At 43.4% G+C, this 16809-nt stretch overlaps 1 protein-coding gene across 5 annotated transcripts in view; it reads right to left on the minus strand.

The window, feature by feature from the left end:
• The window catches only part of dennd1a (DENN/MADD domain containing 1A), a 153878-nt gene that overhangs the window by 17384 nt on the left and 119685 nt on the right, over nucleotides 1–16809 (minus strand). For all 5 annotated transcript variants that reach the window (XM_064943393.1, XM_064943390.1, XM_064943392.1 and 2 more), the window contains exons 13-15: nucleotides 10116–10241; nucleotides 450–551; nucleotides 252–339 (exon numbers count right to left, since the gene is read on the minus strand). In XM_064943393.1, coding sequence (XP_064799465.1) covers nucleotides 252–339; nucleotides 450–551; nucleotides 10116–10241 — 316 coding nt within the window. The remainder of the gene's footprint in view (nucleotides 1–251; nucleotides 340–449; nucleotides 552–10115; nucleotides 10242–16809) is intronic.

Raw genomic sequence — 16809 nt, forward strand, 5'->3', positions numbered from 1 at the left:
CCAAGAATAGCAGTATTCTTGAATTGTTTTAAATAATTTTTAAACAGAGAACATCAATGAGCATTGTTATTGGACAGGGAGTTGTCTACTTCAGTTTCAAAACGTTGACTTCTGTTTCGTGCCTACTGGTTTATGGTGACCTTGGAGGCGCATAAAATGTCTGCCGGTCTCCAACCAAAGATCAAGTCAAGTGCTTTGAGACCGAGTAAAAAAAACAACTTGTCATTTTTTTGATATGATTGTATTCACACCTGCATACTCTCCCATGTTGATCTCATCCTCGAAAACATCACTGAAGCCCTCACCAGCGTTCAGCAGGTCCAAGCGGCCATCAATGAACTACAGAGATGGAGAAAGGTTTATTCCAATGATAAATGGGGTGTGTGTGCGCCTATTATTGTGTGTGTGCCTATTATGGTGAGTGCGTGTGTGTGCGTGTGTGTGTGTACCTGTTTGAAGAGCTGCAGCTGGATGGCGTTCTGTAGGAACTGTCTCATGGCACTGGAGCGGTGGGTCACAAAGACCTCCTCACTGAACGTTATTGGCTCTCCCTGAAGGTACACAAAAACATGGACCAATCAGCAGGAAGTATATCCAGTCACATCTTGGATCTGGTTTGGCATTCAATGTGTTTTTACAATGCCGTTACTAGTGCGTGTTTGACATATCAACATTGAGTTTCTCTTCCAATCCACGACTAAGAAGTGATCTTTGTTTTTTATATATTTTTTTACAAGTTTAAAGAACAACATTTAATCAAATAGGCTGAATAGAAAACAAAACTACAGTAAATTAAATAAAGATAGCCTCCCGAGTGGCGCAGCGCTCTAATCCAGGCTGTATCACATCTAGCCATGATTGGGAGTCCAATAGGGTGGAACACAATTGACCCAGCGTCGTCCGGGTTTGGCCCTCATTGTAAATAAGAATTTGTTCTTAACTGACTTGCCTAGTTAAATAAAGGTTAAATAAAATGTAATAGTATTTAATAGTTTAAATAGTTTCCTTTTTTTGGAGGTATGGTATGAAAACCCACCTTGACCACTAGATGGCACTGCTGCTTAAGACACGAGACAGCAGGAGTGGAATTAGACATACTATATTAGTGTAACGTTCCCTGTCTCCAACATTGTGTTTGTGTGTGTGTGTGTGTGTGTGTGTGTGTGTGTTTGTGTCTTAGGTGTGTATTACAGTTTGTTTGCACGGATTACATTTTCCCTCCAACTTTCCTCGACGAAAGCTGCTCTCCTCTGGAATATGTACGTAAGAGAAGGAGGAGAGGTAGAGAAGAGGAGAAATTGAGGGCAGGGAGAATAAGATAACATACAGAGAGAATGGTAGAGGAAAGAGCGGAATAGGAGAAAGACACCAAGGGAGATGCCACTCAATCCACCAACGGCAGGTACTGAACATTACCACTAACCCTAGCCCATCTTTACAACCACTTTCCAACATCCAGTTAAGACTTCTTAAGTTGGTGAAATACAATGTGAAAATATTACATGTAGCTCCTTTAAACACGTTTCTAAAATGATTTGTTTTTGGATCCTGGAAGCTGATTGGTTGATAGCAAGGAGTTATTCATCACAATCCCTGTGTAACGCCTGTTAACAGTTCCATTTAAATTGTCAATGTCCAGCCAGGCCATTCATAAACTTCATCTCCCCTGGAAAAAAAGGGTCAAGACATTATCTCCCCATGCATGTAGCCTAGCTTAGAATTAGGTTTGCAACATTGGGGATTTGTCCCCGTTGTGCCATATGAACATGTTGGAAAGAGACCGACCGCTTCTCTAAGCAAAAGGCAAATTCATTTATCAGGATCATTATAATGGATACACACAAATCATTGGCAACAGAAACAAATGTAAAACAAACAAAAATGGACATAGTTTTCTGTCATTTCGTCTGCTTGAAGTGATTGTGTGTTAGCCTTAGTTGGCTAGCTAGCAGAGAAGTAGCTAGCCTGCATAGCTACATGCCAATGACTTGCTTAGCATACCAACCATTTCCTATAGAATGAATAGAATGAGCAACCAGCCTGTCTGGCTAGCAACTTCAGAATCTCAGAACTAACAACTGGCTTTTCCCTGGACTATATCATCTGGTGGAAGGATGAAATAAAACATATTTACTCATTAAAATAAAATAAAAAATGAAAAAAAATGTTAATCTTTTCTCCTTTAAAAAAAAAATATATGTTGACAACAGTTTTATAAAAGAACAAGGCACTCAAACCGAATAATTATTGTATACAACTCCCACCTAAGGGCTGTTTCCCTTCACTCTGGGTTGGGCCTAAGAATAACCCTTACTTAGTCGGGTGTTTTTCACACTTTAATCCCTGGGTTCTCATGCCTTATTGCTTAAGTAAAACTGTGCTGTATACGTACAGTGAGGGATCCCCTGCTGATTTTGTACGTTTGCCCACTGACAAAGAAATGATCAGTCTATAATTTTAATGGTAGGTTTTTTTGAACAGTGAGAAACAGAATAACAACAACAAAGATCCAGAAAAACGCATGTAAAAAATGTTATAAATTGATTTGCATTTTAATGAGGGAAATAAGTATTTGACCCCCACTCAATCAGAAAGATTTCTGGCTCCCAGGTGTCTTTTATACAGGTAACGAGCTGAGATTAGGAGCGCACTCTTAAAGGGAGTGCTCCTAATCTCAGTTTGTTACCTGTATAAAAGACACCTGTCCACAGAAGAAATCAATCAATCAGATTCCAAACTCTCCACCATGGCCAAGACCAAAGAGCTCCCCAAGGATGTCAGGGACAAGATTGTAGACCTACACAAGGCTGGAATGGTATACAAGACCATCGCCAAGCAGCTTGGTGAAAAGGTGACAACAGTTGGTGCGATTATTCTCAAATGGAAGAAACACTAAAGAACTGTCAATCTCCCTTGGCCTGGGGCTCCATGCAAGATCTCACCTGGTGGAGTTGCAATGATCATGAGAATGGTGAGGAATCAGCCCAGAACTACACGGGAGGATCTTGTCAATGATCTCAAGGCAGCTGGGACCATAGTCACCAAGAAAACAATTGGTAACACACTACACTGTGAAGGACTGAAATCCTGCAGCGCCCGCGAAGTCCCCCTGCTCAAGAAAGCACATATACATGCCCGACTGAAGTTTGCCAATGAACATCTGATTGATTCAGAGGACCACTGGGTGAAAGTGTTGTGGTCAGATGAGACCAAAATGGAGCTCTTTGGCATCAACTCAACTCGCCGTGTTTGGAGGAGGAGGAATGCTGCCTATGACCCCAAGAATACCATCCACACCATCAAACATGGAGGTGGAAACATTATGCTTTGGGGGTGTTTTTCTGCTAAGGGGACAGGACTACTTCACCGCATCAAAGGGACGATGGACCGGTCCATGCACCGTCAAATCTTGGATGAGAACCTCCTATCAGCCAGGTCATTGAAAATGGGTCGTGGATGGGTATTCCAGCATGACAATGACCCAAAACACACGGCCAAGGCAACAAAGGAGTGGCTCAAGAAGAAGCACATTAAGGTCCTGGAGTGGCCTAGTCAGTCTCCACACCTTAATACCATAGAACATCTGTGGAGGGAGCTGAAGGTTCGAGTTGCTAAACGTCAGTCTCGAAACCTTAATGCCTTGGAGAAGATCTGCAAAGAAGAGTGGGACAAAATCCCACCTGAGATGTGTGCAAACCTGGTGGCCAACTATAAGAAACGTCTGACCTCTGTGATTGCCAACAAGTACTAAGTCATGTTTTGCAGAGGGGTCAAATGCTTATTTCCCTCATTGAAATGCAATCAATTTATAACATTTTTGACATGCGTTTTTTCTGGATTTTTGTTGTTGTTATTCTGTCTCTCACTGTTTAAATAAACCTACCATTAAAATTATAGAATGATCATTTCTTTGTCAGTGGGCAAACGTACAAAATCAGCAGGGGATCAAATACTTGTTTCCCTCACTGTACGTTGCAAGGAGTACAGTATACTGTAATGTTAATAAGCCACCTCTACCCCTCTTCCTCCTTCTACCATTGTCTTCTCCTTCTACCATTGTCTTCTCCTTCTACCATTGTCTTCTCCTTCTACCATTGTCTTCTCCTTCTACCATTGTCTGTCTCCTTCTACCATTGTCTTCTCCTTCTACCATTGTCTTCTCCTTCTACCATTGTCTGTCTCCTTCTACCATTGTCTGTCTCCTTCTAGCATTGTCTTCTCCTTCTAGCATTGTCTTCTCCTTCTACCATTGTCTGTCTCCTTCTACCATTGTCTTCTCCTTCTACCATTGTCTTCTCCTTCTACCATTGTCTGTCTCCTTCTACCATTGTCTTCTCCTTCTACCATTGTCTGTCTCCTTCTACCATTGTCTTCTCCTTCTACCATTGTCTGTCTCCTTCTACCATTGTCTTCTCCTTCTACCATTGTCTTCTCCTTCTACCATTGTCTGTCTCCTTCTACCATTGTCTTCTCCTTCTACCATTGTCTTCTCCTTCTACCATTGTCTGTCTCCTTCTACCATTGTCTTCTCCTTCTACCACTGTCTGTCTCCTTCTACCATTGTCTGTCTCCTTCTACCATTGTCTTCTCCTTCTACCATTGTCTGTCTCCTTCTACCATTGTCTTCTCCTTCTACCATTGTCTGTCTCCTTCTACCATTGTCTTCTCCTTCTACCATTGTCTGTCTCCTTCTACCATTGTCTTTCTCTCTCTCTACTTACCTATGTCTCTCTCTCTCCATCAGCAGTCCGAGGCTCATCCTGTTAATTAGCTGTCAGTGTGGGGGGCTGATAGCAGATTATGTCTCGCATCACACTCCATCAGCAGTCCGAGGCTCATCCTGTTAATTAGCTGTCAGTGTGGGGGGCTGATAGCAGATTAGCACTGTCCGATCGCATCACACGACACACACACACACACACACACACCTAGCACTGCTCTCATACCTACCAGCTCTCACAGTCTCCATGTTTCTCAAATGTACAATTTCAAAGCTGTTCCAAACGCCAAATTTAAGATTAAGTTTAGACATTAACTCAGCATGGTAAGGTACGGGTTAGTTTAGACATTAACTCAGCATGGTAAGGTACGGGTTAGTTTAGACATTAACTCAGCATGGTAAGGTAAGGGTTAGTTTAGACATTAACTCAGCATGGTAAGGGTTAGTTTAGACATTAACTCAGCATGGTAAGGGTTAGTTTAGACATTAACTCAGCATGGTAAGGTACGGGTTAGTTTAGACATTAACTCAGCATGGTAAGGTAAGGGTTAGTTTAGACATTAACTCAGCATGGTAAGGGTTAGTTTAGACATTAACTCAGCATGGTAAGGGTTAGTTTAGACATTAACTCAGCATGGTAAGGTAAGGGTTAGTTTAGACATTAACTCAGCATGGTAAGGTACGGGTTAGTTTAGACATTAACTCAGCATGGTAAGGTACGGGTTAGTTTAGACATTAACTCAGCATGGTAAGGTACGGGTTAGTTTAGACATTAACTCAGCATGGTAAGGTACGGGTTAGTTTAGACATTAACTCAGCATGGTAAGGTACGGGTTAGTTTAGACATTAACTCAGCATGGTAAGGTAAGGGTTAGTTTAGACATTAACTCAGCATGGTAAGGTACGGGTTAGTTTAGACATTAACTCAGCATGGTAAGGTACGGGTTAGTTAGACATTAACTCAGCATGGTAAGGTACGGGTTAGTTAGACATTAACTCAGCATGGTAAGGTATGGGTTAGTTTAGACATTGACTTAACGGTATGTAAAATGTAAACTCAGCATGGTAAGGTAAGGGTTAAGGACTGGGAGAGGCTTAAGTAAATAAAAAAAACTTTCTATTACTGGATTTGAACTGGCAACCTTTGGAATCAGAGGCAGATGCTTACGCTTATCCACCATCCCCGTCCACAATGCCCTAGCAAAACCGAAAACTACTTGAAGGTAACAGTGCTCACTGTTGCCCCTAGAGGCCAGTTTCCACATCATCTCCAGAACATCCTCAGATATGAATGGACGTAGAATACTGATTTCTTTCATGGGTGACCTGCTTGCTCACACACACAGACATTCAGTCATCCTTAACTAAGTCTCATGTCAAGGAGGCTGAACTGTAAACTAAAGCCAGAGGAGAGCATGACTTGTCTCCTGTGAGGGGAGCGTTTACCAGGGCCTGAGAGGAGCATATTCCCCAAACATGCTTAGATGACAACTGCCACTGCACTGTTACTGAGCATTAGGTGACGCACGCACGCACGCGCACACACACACACACACACACACACACACACACACACACACACACACACACACACACACACACACACACACACACACACACACACACACACACACACACACACACACACACACACACACACATTTCAGCCCAGGGAAAAGCTAAAAGCTGGATCCTTAACCTGCCCTAATTATTCAAATGAGGGCGTAACCTGCGCGCAACCATTTTGTCCATATTAACTGTGTGTTTGTGTTTGTGCGAGCAGTGTGTGAGTGCGTGAATGCGTGTGTGAGAGACCACCTGGCCAGCAGGACATTAGCATGTTAGAAGGGTTGCCTGCCGTCCTCTAATGGTTCTGTGGAGATCATATCATTACTGTAGAGATGAGAGGTCTGGACCCCCGGACAGACTGGAGGAGGAGAAGGACACACGCCAGTGATAACGCCCCTCATTAGCACTGTCAAATTTCAGACTTGATTTTCCCAAACGAAAAATGTACACTATATATACAAAAGTATGTGGACATGCCTTCAAATGAGTGGATTTTGATATTTCAGCCATACTTGTTGCTGACAGGCATATAAAATCAAGCACACAGTCATGCAATCTCCATAGACAAACATTGGCAGTAGAATGGCCTTATTGAAGAGCTTAGTGACTTTCATGGGTTTCCATGGCTGAGCAGCCGCACATAAGCCAAGATCACCATGTGCAATGCCAAGTGCCGGCTGGAGTGGTGTAAAGCTCGCCGCCATTGGACTCTGGAGCAGTGGAAACGTGTTCTCTAGAGTGATGAATCACACTTCACCATCTGGCAGTCCGACTGACGAATCTGGGTATGGCGGACGACCAGTAGAACGCTACCTGCCCCAATGTATGCACCAACTGTAAAGTTTGGTGGAGGAGGAATAATGGTCTGGGGCTCTTTTTCATGGTTCAGGCTTCGCCCCTTAGTTCCAGTAAAGGGAAATCTTAACGCTACAGCATACAATGACATTCTGGACAATTCTGTGCATACAACTTGTGGCAGCAGTTTGTGACAAAAGTTTCCTGTTTCAGCATGACAATGCCCCCTTGCACAAAGGGAGGTCCATACAGAAATGGTTTGTCGAGATCTTTATGGAAGAACTTGACTGGCCAGCACAGAAACCTGACCTCAACCCCATCAAACACCTTTGGGATGAATTGGAACACCGACTGCGAGCCAGACCGAATCACCCTACATCAGTGCCCGACTTGACAAACGTTCTAGAGGCTGAATGGAAGGAAGTTCCGCAGCAATGTTCCAACATCTAGTGGAAAGCCTTCCCAGAAGAGTGGAGGCTGTTATAGCAGCAAAGGGGGGACCAACTCCATATTAATGCCCATGATTTTGGAATGAGATGTTCGACGAGCCAGTGTCCACATACTTTAGGTCAGGTAGTGTATCAACCCCTACTACAATTTTCATTAATTATAGTCAACATGTGTTATTTTCCTGCTGTAGCAAACTGGCTCAAATTAAGAGCCAGTACAGAATGTATGCATATGTTACTGTGTGGCTGTAAGATCACTGACTGAATCTGAGTGTACATACGAATGTACGTGAATGTGTGTGTTTGTCACTGTTAGAGGCCACTTAAACATGTATTAATAGTGATTTGTCAACCAGCGGTATGAAACGTCAGTTTGGAACATGTTGTAAAGCTCACAAATACACTGACTATAGAAAACATTAGGAACACCTGCTCTTTCCATGACAGACTGACCAGATGAATCCAGGTGAAAGCTATGATCCCTTATTGATGTCACTTGTTAAATCCACTTCAATCAGTGTAGATGAAGGGGAGGAGACAGGTTACAGAATAATTTTTAAGCCTTGAGACAATTGAGACATGGATTGTGTATGTGCAAGACAAAATATTTAAGTGCGTTTGAACATGGTATGGTAGTAGGTGCCAGGTGCACTGGTTTGAGTGTGTCAAGAACTGCAACAAGGCTGGGTTTTTCACGCTCAACAGTTTCCTGTGTATCAAGAATGGTCCACCACCCAAAGGACATCCAGCCAACATGACACAACTGTGGGAAGCATTGGAGACAACATGGAGAGTCCACGCAACTCATTATTAGGAATGTGTTCATAATGTTTTGCACACTCAGAGTAAACTCACAGGGAAAGCAATAAGTGGGTCAACACACACCACACAACAACTCATACAAGACACAACTGCTTAGTGAGAACGTGTTTGTTTCTCTGGGCCGCTCTGCTTGTCTAGTGTGTGTGTGTGTGTGTGTGTGTGTGTGTGTGTGTGTGTGTGTGTGTGTGTGTGTGTGTGTGTGTGCGTGAGTGAGTTTGCCTCTGTATGGTTGAGTGTCTGCCGGGTGTTTTTGTACAGTATCTTGTCCTGTCTTGATGATGTGTATCCAAGCATAGCTAAGAGGTCCATTGCCAAATAAGAGAGCACACACACACACACATACACGTCCCTTCCTATCCCCACTGTCCATACTGCTGCTGCACATCACATCCCCTCTGGATCAAACTAATTGGTTCTGCAGTTCAGCCTTAATGACAACTAGCGCCAAGCATGAGACAGAGAGAGAGAGAGAGGCAGAGAGAGAGAGAGAGAGAGAGAGAGAGAGTTGTGGGAGGGGGTGGGGAGGTAGAGATAGATAAAGAGAGGGAGAGAGAGAAGAGGTGCAGGGAGAGAGAGAGAGAGAGAGAGAGAGAGAGTGAGTGTGCAATCACAGCAGCAGGATTTGTGACCTGTTGCCACATGAAAAGGACAACCAGTGAAGAACAAACTCCACTATTTATGTTTATTTATTTTCCCTTTTGTACTTTTGTACTATTTGCACATCGTTAAAACACTGTAAGAAAGCAAGAAAGATTGGGTCGAAAATAAAAAAATATATTTAAAAAAAGCTTCAGCAATATCAGGGATATATCCCTTTCTGACCAGCTTCATGATAACGATGAGAGCAGGATATCCGTGACGGTGGGTGGCCCGGGTCAGTTATTGGATTCATTTTAGGTCCTGACTAGAAATACACCATCTACATGGTGGGTCACAAGAAATGTCGGACACCGAATGGGCCAAAGCACACACAATAAAAACTCCCCAGTGTCTCCTAGGCAGAAGAGGCCTTGGTTCAGCCAGAGTACAGGTTAGGGGTTTAGGGGTTAGAGTTGAGGGTTTAGGGTTAGCCACAGCGTAGTGACAGCTTGGAGGTGGAAGGAAGGCGCTGGCTCCCCCATATGTAGTGCAGGGGCACCAGCTGGGCCATTGTTAGGACGTGTGTCCCCTTTCTGTCTCCCCTGGTGGGTGGACCGGTACCCCACGTAGGGGGGCTATTCTGTCCTCCAGACCCCCCTCTAAACACTGGGGGGATACGGGGATCTGCATCACTAATGCTATTATTCAAACAGTGGGCAGACACACACACACACAGACACAGACACACACCCTGCCGTTCTAGCGCACGGAAGTCCTTGATTGACACCTCTATTTGTTTTATTCATATTGCCCCCATCTAAAATATGTAAATGTCCGGGAGAGATGATTTTAAAATAGACGCATTGGGTTGGGCGACGCGAGGATCAGACTTTTTTGACGACATATGGCGGAATAGTAGAATAATTAGTGGTCCGGCACAACCATGCCTAGTGTTGATGCAGGTACAGAGTAGACCGAACGCTGGCTGGCTGTTCCCATTCAAACACACTGTCATCATATACCATTACCATGGTGATATAGAGGAGCTGCCAGGAAAGAAAGACAGCTCGCTCCGTGTCTGTGTGTGTCACTCTCTCTCATTCTCTCGCTCACTACTAACTGTAAACCTTCCCTCCCTCCTTCCCCTCTTCCCTCTTTCGTTCTCCCTCAGTCTGTCTCACCGGTTGGATCTGCAGCGCGTTCCTGTAGCAGCCGAAGAGAGCGGCCTGTGTCTTGAGGAAAGCTCGGGCCACGCCATCTCCTGTCGTCGTGGAAACCTTCTTCAGGCGATTCTTTAAGGATGACACCTGGGGGAAAACAACACCAACAAACAGTTACCTTATTATTGTTTATGGAGTCTACATAAGGACTACATCATTGATAGTTATAGGTGCATTCATAGGTCATTTTTTCATCCATCCATACCCCAAAATATTTTACCCCACTCTCTGCCTTCGTCCATCTCTTTCACCTTACCAGTGTCTTTATTTATCGCTCTCTCCATCCACCCATCCATTCCTCCTGCTTTCCTCCAAACATCTCATCCCTCTTCCCTCCCTTCATTCCTCTTCTTCCCCTAGAAATGGACTGAAAGACTCTCTCCCCCCCCAGGCCTCCTATCCCTCAGGAAGTGTCTGATCCAGGCCCTCCTTTAACCAGCCCTTCCCCAGGCTACAGCAGCCCTCTCTCCCTTCTCCCTTGCTTGCATCCATAGGCACCACACCGCTGGAAAAGCGGCCCACGAGTCAACAACAGCGTTATTCTACATGAATACACTCCATGAGACGGGCGCTTAGGCTAATGCACTAGCCGGGAGCGAGCGCACGGGGCTGAAGTAATCCTTTCTCCTTCTGTCTTCTCTCTCTCTTACCCCGCCACTTCTCTCCTACGGTGAGCTCCCCCGGTTATTAAAGATGCTCGGTTACATTGTTAGCAAAAGATTTGCCTCCCCCAAAGCAGAAAACTCGACCAGAAAAATAACCGTAGTAAAGAACAGATTTTTTGTGGCATTTGCCATGACCTGGGTTTGATTTGCCATGACCTGGGTTTGATTTGCCATGACCTGGGTTTGATTTGCCATGACCTGGGTTTGATTTGCCATGACCTGGGTTTGATTTGCCATGACCTGGGTTTGATTTGCCATGACCTGGGTTTGATTTGCCATGACCTGGGTTTGATTTGCCATGACCTGGGTTTGATTTGCCATGACCTAACCTGGGTTTGTTTTCTTCAACAGCGGAGGCAGATGAGACACGCAAATTAAATGTTGCTGTATTTTCCTGTCTCATTTGTTTGGAGGATATTGAAAATAGTGGTTTTGAAATGCCGATTGTAAAGCTCACGTTAATCAGCGTGTCCAGGAGGGACTTTGGATTTTTACATTCAGGTAGAACATCACGCACAATAAACTGTCATACTTCATGTTTAAGGAAAGAGTAATGGGAAAAAGACAAAGAGCAGAGCCCTGGAAAACACCATGCTACATTCTCGTAATGTGGTCCCCTTTTCACAAACTACACGTCCTATGTCACCAACTACACTTCCCACCTCAATAACTACACTTAATACGACACAAACTACACTTCCTACGTTACCAACTACACTTAATACGGCACAAACTACACTTCCTACGTCACCAACTACACTTACTACGTCACAAACTACACTTACTACGTCACAAACTACACTTACTACGTCACAAACTACACTTACTACGTCACAAACTACACTTCCTATGTTACCAACTACACTTAATACGTCACAAACTACACTTAATACGTCACCAACTACACTTAATACGTCACCAACTACACTTAATACGTCACCAACTACACTTAATACGTCACCAACTACACTTAATACGTCACCAACTACACTTAATACGTCACCAACTACACTTCCTACGTCCCAAACTACACTTCCTACATCCCAAACTACACTTCCTACGTCCCAAACTACACTTCCTACGTCACCAACTACACTTCCTACGTCACCAACTACACTTCCTACGTCACCAACTACACTTCCTACGTCACCAACTACACGTAATACCTCACCAACTACACTTAATACCTCACCAACTACACTTCCTACCGCACCAACTACACTTCCTACGTCACCAACTACAATTCCTACGTCACCAACTACACTTCCTACGTCACCAACTACAATTCCTACGTCACCAACTACACTTCCTACGTCACCAACTACACTTCCTACGTCACCAACTACACTTCCTACGTCACCTCATCAACACCAGAGGTGGCCAACTCTCTTCCTGGACAGCTAGTGGGTGTGCTTTTGTTCCAGCTCAACACACTTGGTCAGGTGAGTCGGGCTGGTGTGGTAGGCTGTAACTGATAAGCTGCATATCAGGACCTTGATCCTACTGTACTGAGTCATTGCACATGTCTTTGATCTGATGGTATAATGACATGAGAGCTTTGCTTGCTTCCTCCAACTCAGTAACACCAGCAGCTCCACTTCTCCTAATGCCTCCTTAATACTTCCATTACCTGTCCAGAACAGACACACATACAAACACCCTCTCACACACACTCTCTAGATAATCTCCACCTCTCAACACACATTTACAGAAACAAATGAAAATACATCAAAACCCAATAAAAATCAAGAATTACAGCCTTGTGATAAAAATACAAAATAAAATAAAAAAAAGAGATGTGAATAAGTGTGTAATGACAGGACGGAAGTCTCTTAAAGCTTTACGCCGTTCCTGGGAGCGGGGGGCTTTATGGGTGCCCTATGATGTTCCCCAGTGATACTGCCAGACACACACTTTAATACGTGCTGAGTCAACCTTAAAATGAGTAATTCAAATAGGATCTGTCCCATTTAAATGTTATAAGAACTGGACATCTGACAGGAGACAAAAAGAGATCAGTGGCTAGCATCACACATACAGTGCATTCGGAAAGTTTTCAGGCTTTTTCCACACTATGTTACATTTCAGTCTTATTCTAAAATGGATTAAATTGTTTTTTCCCCCCTCATCAATCTACACAATAGCCCATAATGACAAGGCAAAAAAAGTTTTTTTTTTTTTATAGAAATTTCAGCAAATTTACTAAAAATGAAAAACAGAAATACCTTATTTACATAAATATTCGGAACTCTTTGCCATGAGACTCGAAATTGAGCTCTTTGATCATCCTTAAGATGTGTCTAAAACTTGATTCGAGTCCACCTGTGGTAAATTCAATTGATTGGACATGATTTGGAAAGGAACACACCTGCCTATATAAGGTTCCACAGTTGACAGTGCATGTCAGAGCAAAAACCAAGTCTTGAGGTCGAAGGAACTGTCCATTGAGCTCGGAGACAGGATTGTGTCCAGGCATAGATCTGGGGAAGGGTACCAAGGTCCTCAAGAACACAGTGGCCTCCATCATTCTTAAATGGAAGAAGTTTGGAACCACCAAGGCTCTTCCTAGAGCTAGCCGCCTGGCCAAACTGGAGAGAAGGACTTGGTCAGGGAGGTGACCAAGAACTCGATGGTTACTCTGACAGAGCTCCAGAATTAATCTGTGGAGATGGGAGAACCTTCTGGAAGGACATCCATCTCTACAGCACTCCACCAATCAGACCTTTCTGGTAGAGTGGCCAGACGGAAGCCACTCCTTAGTAAAAGGCACATGACAGGCTGCTTGGAGATTGCCAAAAGGCACCTAAAGACTCTCAGATCATAAGAAACAAGATTCTCTGGTGTGATGAAACCAAGAATGAACTCTTTGGCCTGAATGCCAAGCGTCACATCTGGAGGAAACCTGGCACCATCCCTACGTTGAAGCATGGTGGTGGCAGCATCATGCTGTGGGGATGTTTTTCAGTGGGGATGTTTTTCCCAGGGACTGGGACACTAGTCAGTATAGAGGGAAAGATGGATGGAGAGATCCTTGATTAAAACCTTCTCCAGAGCGCTCAGGACCTGACTGGGGCGAAGGTTCATATTCCAACAGGACAATAACCCTAAGCACAAAGCCAAGATAATGCATTAGTGTCTTCGGGACAGTCTCTAAATGTCCTTAACCTCTTAAAACTAGGGGGCACTATTTTTATTTTAGGAAAAATAACGGTCCCAAAGTAAACCGCCTATTTCTCAGGGCCAGATGCGAGAATATGCATATAATTGACAGCTTAGGATAGAAAACACTCTAAAGTTTCCAAAACTGTAAAAATATTGTCTGTGAGTATAACAGAACTGATATTGCAGGCGGAATCCTGAGAAAAATCCAATCAGGAAGTGACTCTTATTGAAACCCCTGTCTTTCTACGCATCCCTATTGCCCATTGAAAGGGATATCAACCAGATTCCTTTTTATGTGGCTTCCCTAAGGTGTCTACAGCCTTTAGACCTAGTTTCATGCCTTTAATTTGAAGAATGAGCGTAAACGACTACATTGTGTAAGTGGCAAGCTGAGGGCTCTCAGAGTGATTATTGCGAAAAAAACAGAGGTAGTCAACCCTGTTCCTGGAGAGATACCCTCATGTAGGTTTTAACTCCAACCCTGTTCCTGGAGAGATACCGTCCTGTAGGTTTTAACTCCAACCCTGTTCCTGAAGAGCTACCCTCCTGTAGGTTATCACTCCAAACCTAGCTGTGACTAACCTGATTCAGTTTATCAACCAGCTAATTATTAGAATAAGGTGTGCTATATTAAGATTGGAACAAAAACCTACAGGACGGTATCTCTCCAGGAACAGGGTTAGAGTTCAAACCTACAGGATAGTATCTCTCCAGGAACATGGTTGGTGTTCAAATCTACAGGAGCGTTTCTCTCCAGGAACAGGGTTGGAGTTAAAACCTACAGGACGGTATCTCTCCAGGAACAGGGTTGGAGTTAAAACCTACAGGACGGTATCTCTCCAGGAACAGGGTTGTAGTTAAAACCTACAGGATGGTATCTCTCCAGGAACAGGGTTGTAGTTAAAACCTACAGGATGGTATCTCTCCAGGAACAGGGTTGGGGAGCCTTGATGTACACACCTCCATGCATTAATGTAAGCATGCAGACGCCCGTTTCGACACATACATGTAAGCTTGACTGTGCATGAATCACACACACCACACAAAGCACACACAGACATTGTGGCTGCAGACTTCAAAGCAACCAGCTGCTCTGTGTCACTCTTCTTTCTAATGACAGTTCATGAATATATTTCACCCACTTATGACGCTAAAATGAGCACACACTAAAATGCTGAATGCTAATGAAAAACAAACACACACAGGTAGACAGACAACAAATATAATGGCTGCCTAACATGAGCCAGGGCTGGTATTTGGCTGCGATCAAAAGGAGAAAGGCAGGTTGCTCTTTCTCCCCTGGTCACTTAGCACCGCGCTACGAGCCTTTTGATCAGGCAATTAGGAGGGCACTTCATAGGCAGGTGGCGTGGATGCGAGGACCCCAGATCATCAGTGTAAACACACAGCATCTCTGACCCAACAGCATGACTCATGTTGTAATTAAGGCCAACAACAACAGCAAACAAGGAACAGCTTCAATTAAATGAAAACACGACAGCTTTTGAGAGGACAAAAATGTAAGAAAGATACAAAATATTAATATTTATAGTAAAAGCATGAATACCAACAAATCTGTATAATTGGGCGTGTTTACGTTTTGGTCGGCATTGGAAGTCTAAATGGATATTTCAAAGACCGTGGCTAGCCCTCTTGAGAGGATGAGACTACCATTGTTGAGCTCAGTTCAGTTGTGGTGGAAACGTGTAGCATTCAGTAGTAAACCATGAAAGACGCTGGGATTTGCTTTGATCTTGTACTGTTAATTATCAAATGCATGGCTGTTTCAATAAACCATAGATCAGGGTTCCCCAACTGGTGGCCCGTGTGCCGAATTTGGCCGGAATACTTATGTAAATGTAATATATAAGCTTTTTTTTTATACATTTGCAAACATTTCTAAAAACCTGTTTTTGCTTTGTCATTATGGGGTATTGCGTGTAGATTAATGAGGGAAAAAATACAATTTTAGAATAAGGCTGTAAACTCAACACAATGTGGGAAAAGTCAAGGCATTTGAATACTTTCCAAATGCGCTGTATATATTTTTTTAAGTTGTGGAATTTTCATTGTTGGACATAAAAGACTAAAAACACCAGGAAATCAGATCTAAGTTATATTAATTTAAGAAATCTGTTCCCAAGTATTCCCACGCATAATAGAGAGACACGTGATCATATGTAAATGTAAGCAAGGTTTGAAATGACTATGTTTTAGTCAAACATTATATATGTTTTTTGCTTCTTGTGGTCAATTTGCAGTCTACAAATTATTTGTAATAAAAAATATTTAAAAAATAAAAAAAATGTTTTGTGGTCCTTTACTCAACTGGTAGTAAGCACAGGGGAGGCTAAAGAATGTTGTGTGGTCCTTTACTCAACTGGTAGTAAGCACAGGGGAGGCTAAAGAATGTTTTGTGGTCCTTTACTCAACTGGTAGTAAGCACAGGGGAGGCTAAAGAATGTTTTGTGGTCCTTTACTCAACTGGTAGTAAGCACAGGGGAGGCTAAAGAATGTTGTGTGGTAGTAAGCACAGGGGAGGCTAAAGCATGTTGTGTGGTCCTTTACTCAACTGGTAGTAAGCACAGGGAGGCTAAAGAATGTTTTGTGGTCCTTTACTCAACTGGTAGTAAGCACAGGGAGGCTAAAGAATGTTTTGTGGTCCTTTACTCAACTGGTAGTAAGCACAGGCTAAAGATGTTTTGTGGTCCTTTACTCAACTAAAGAATGAATGTTGTGTGGTCCTTTACTCAACTGGTAGTAAGCACAGGGGAGGCTAAAGAATGTTGTGTGGTCCTTTACTCAACTGGTAGTAAGCACAGGGGAGG

Source organism: Oncorhynchus masou, chromosome 28, assembly GCF_036934945.1.
Source record: "Oncorhynchus masou masou isolate Uvic2021 chromosome 28, UVic_Omas_1.1, whole genome shotgun sequence".
In the NCBI taxonomy this organism is placed as follows: domain Eukaryota; kingdom Metazoa; phylum Chordata; class Actinopteri; order Salmoniformes; family Salmonidae; genus Oncorhynchus; species Oncorhynchus masou.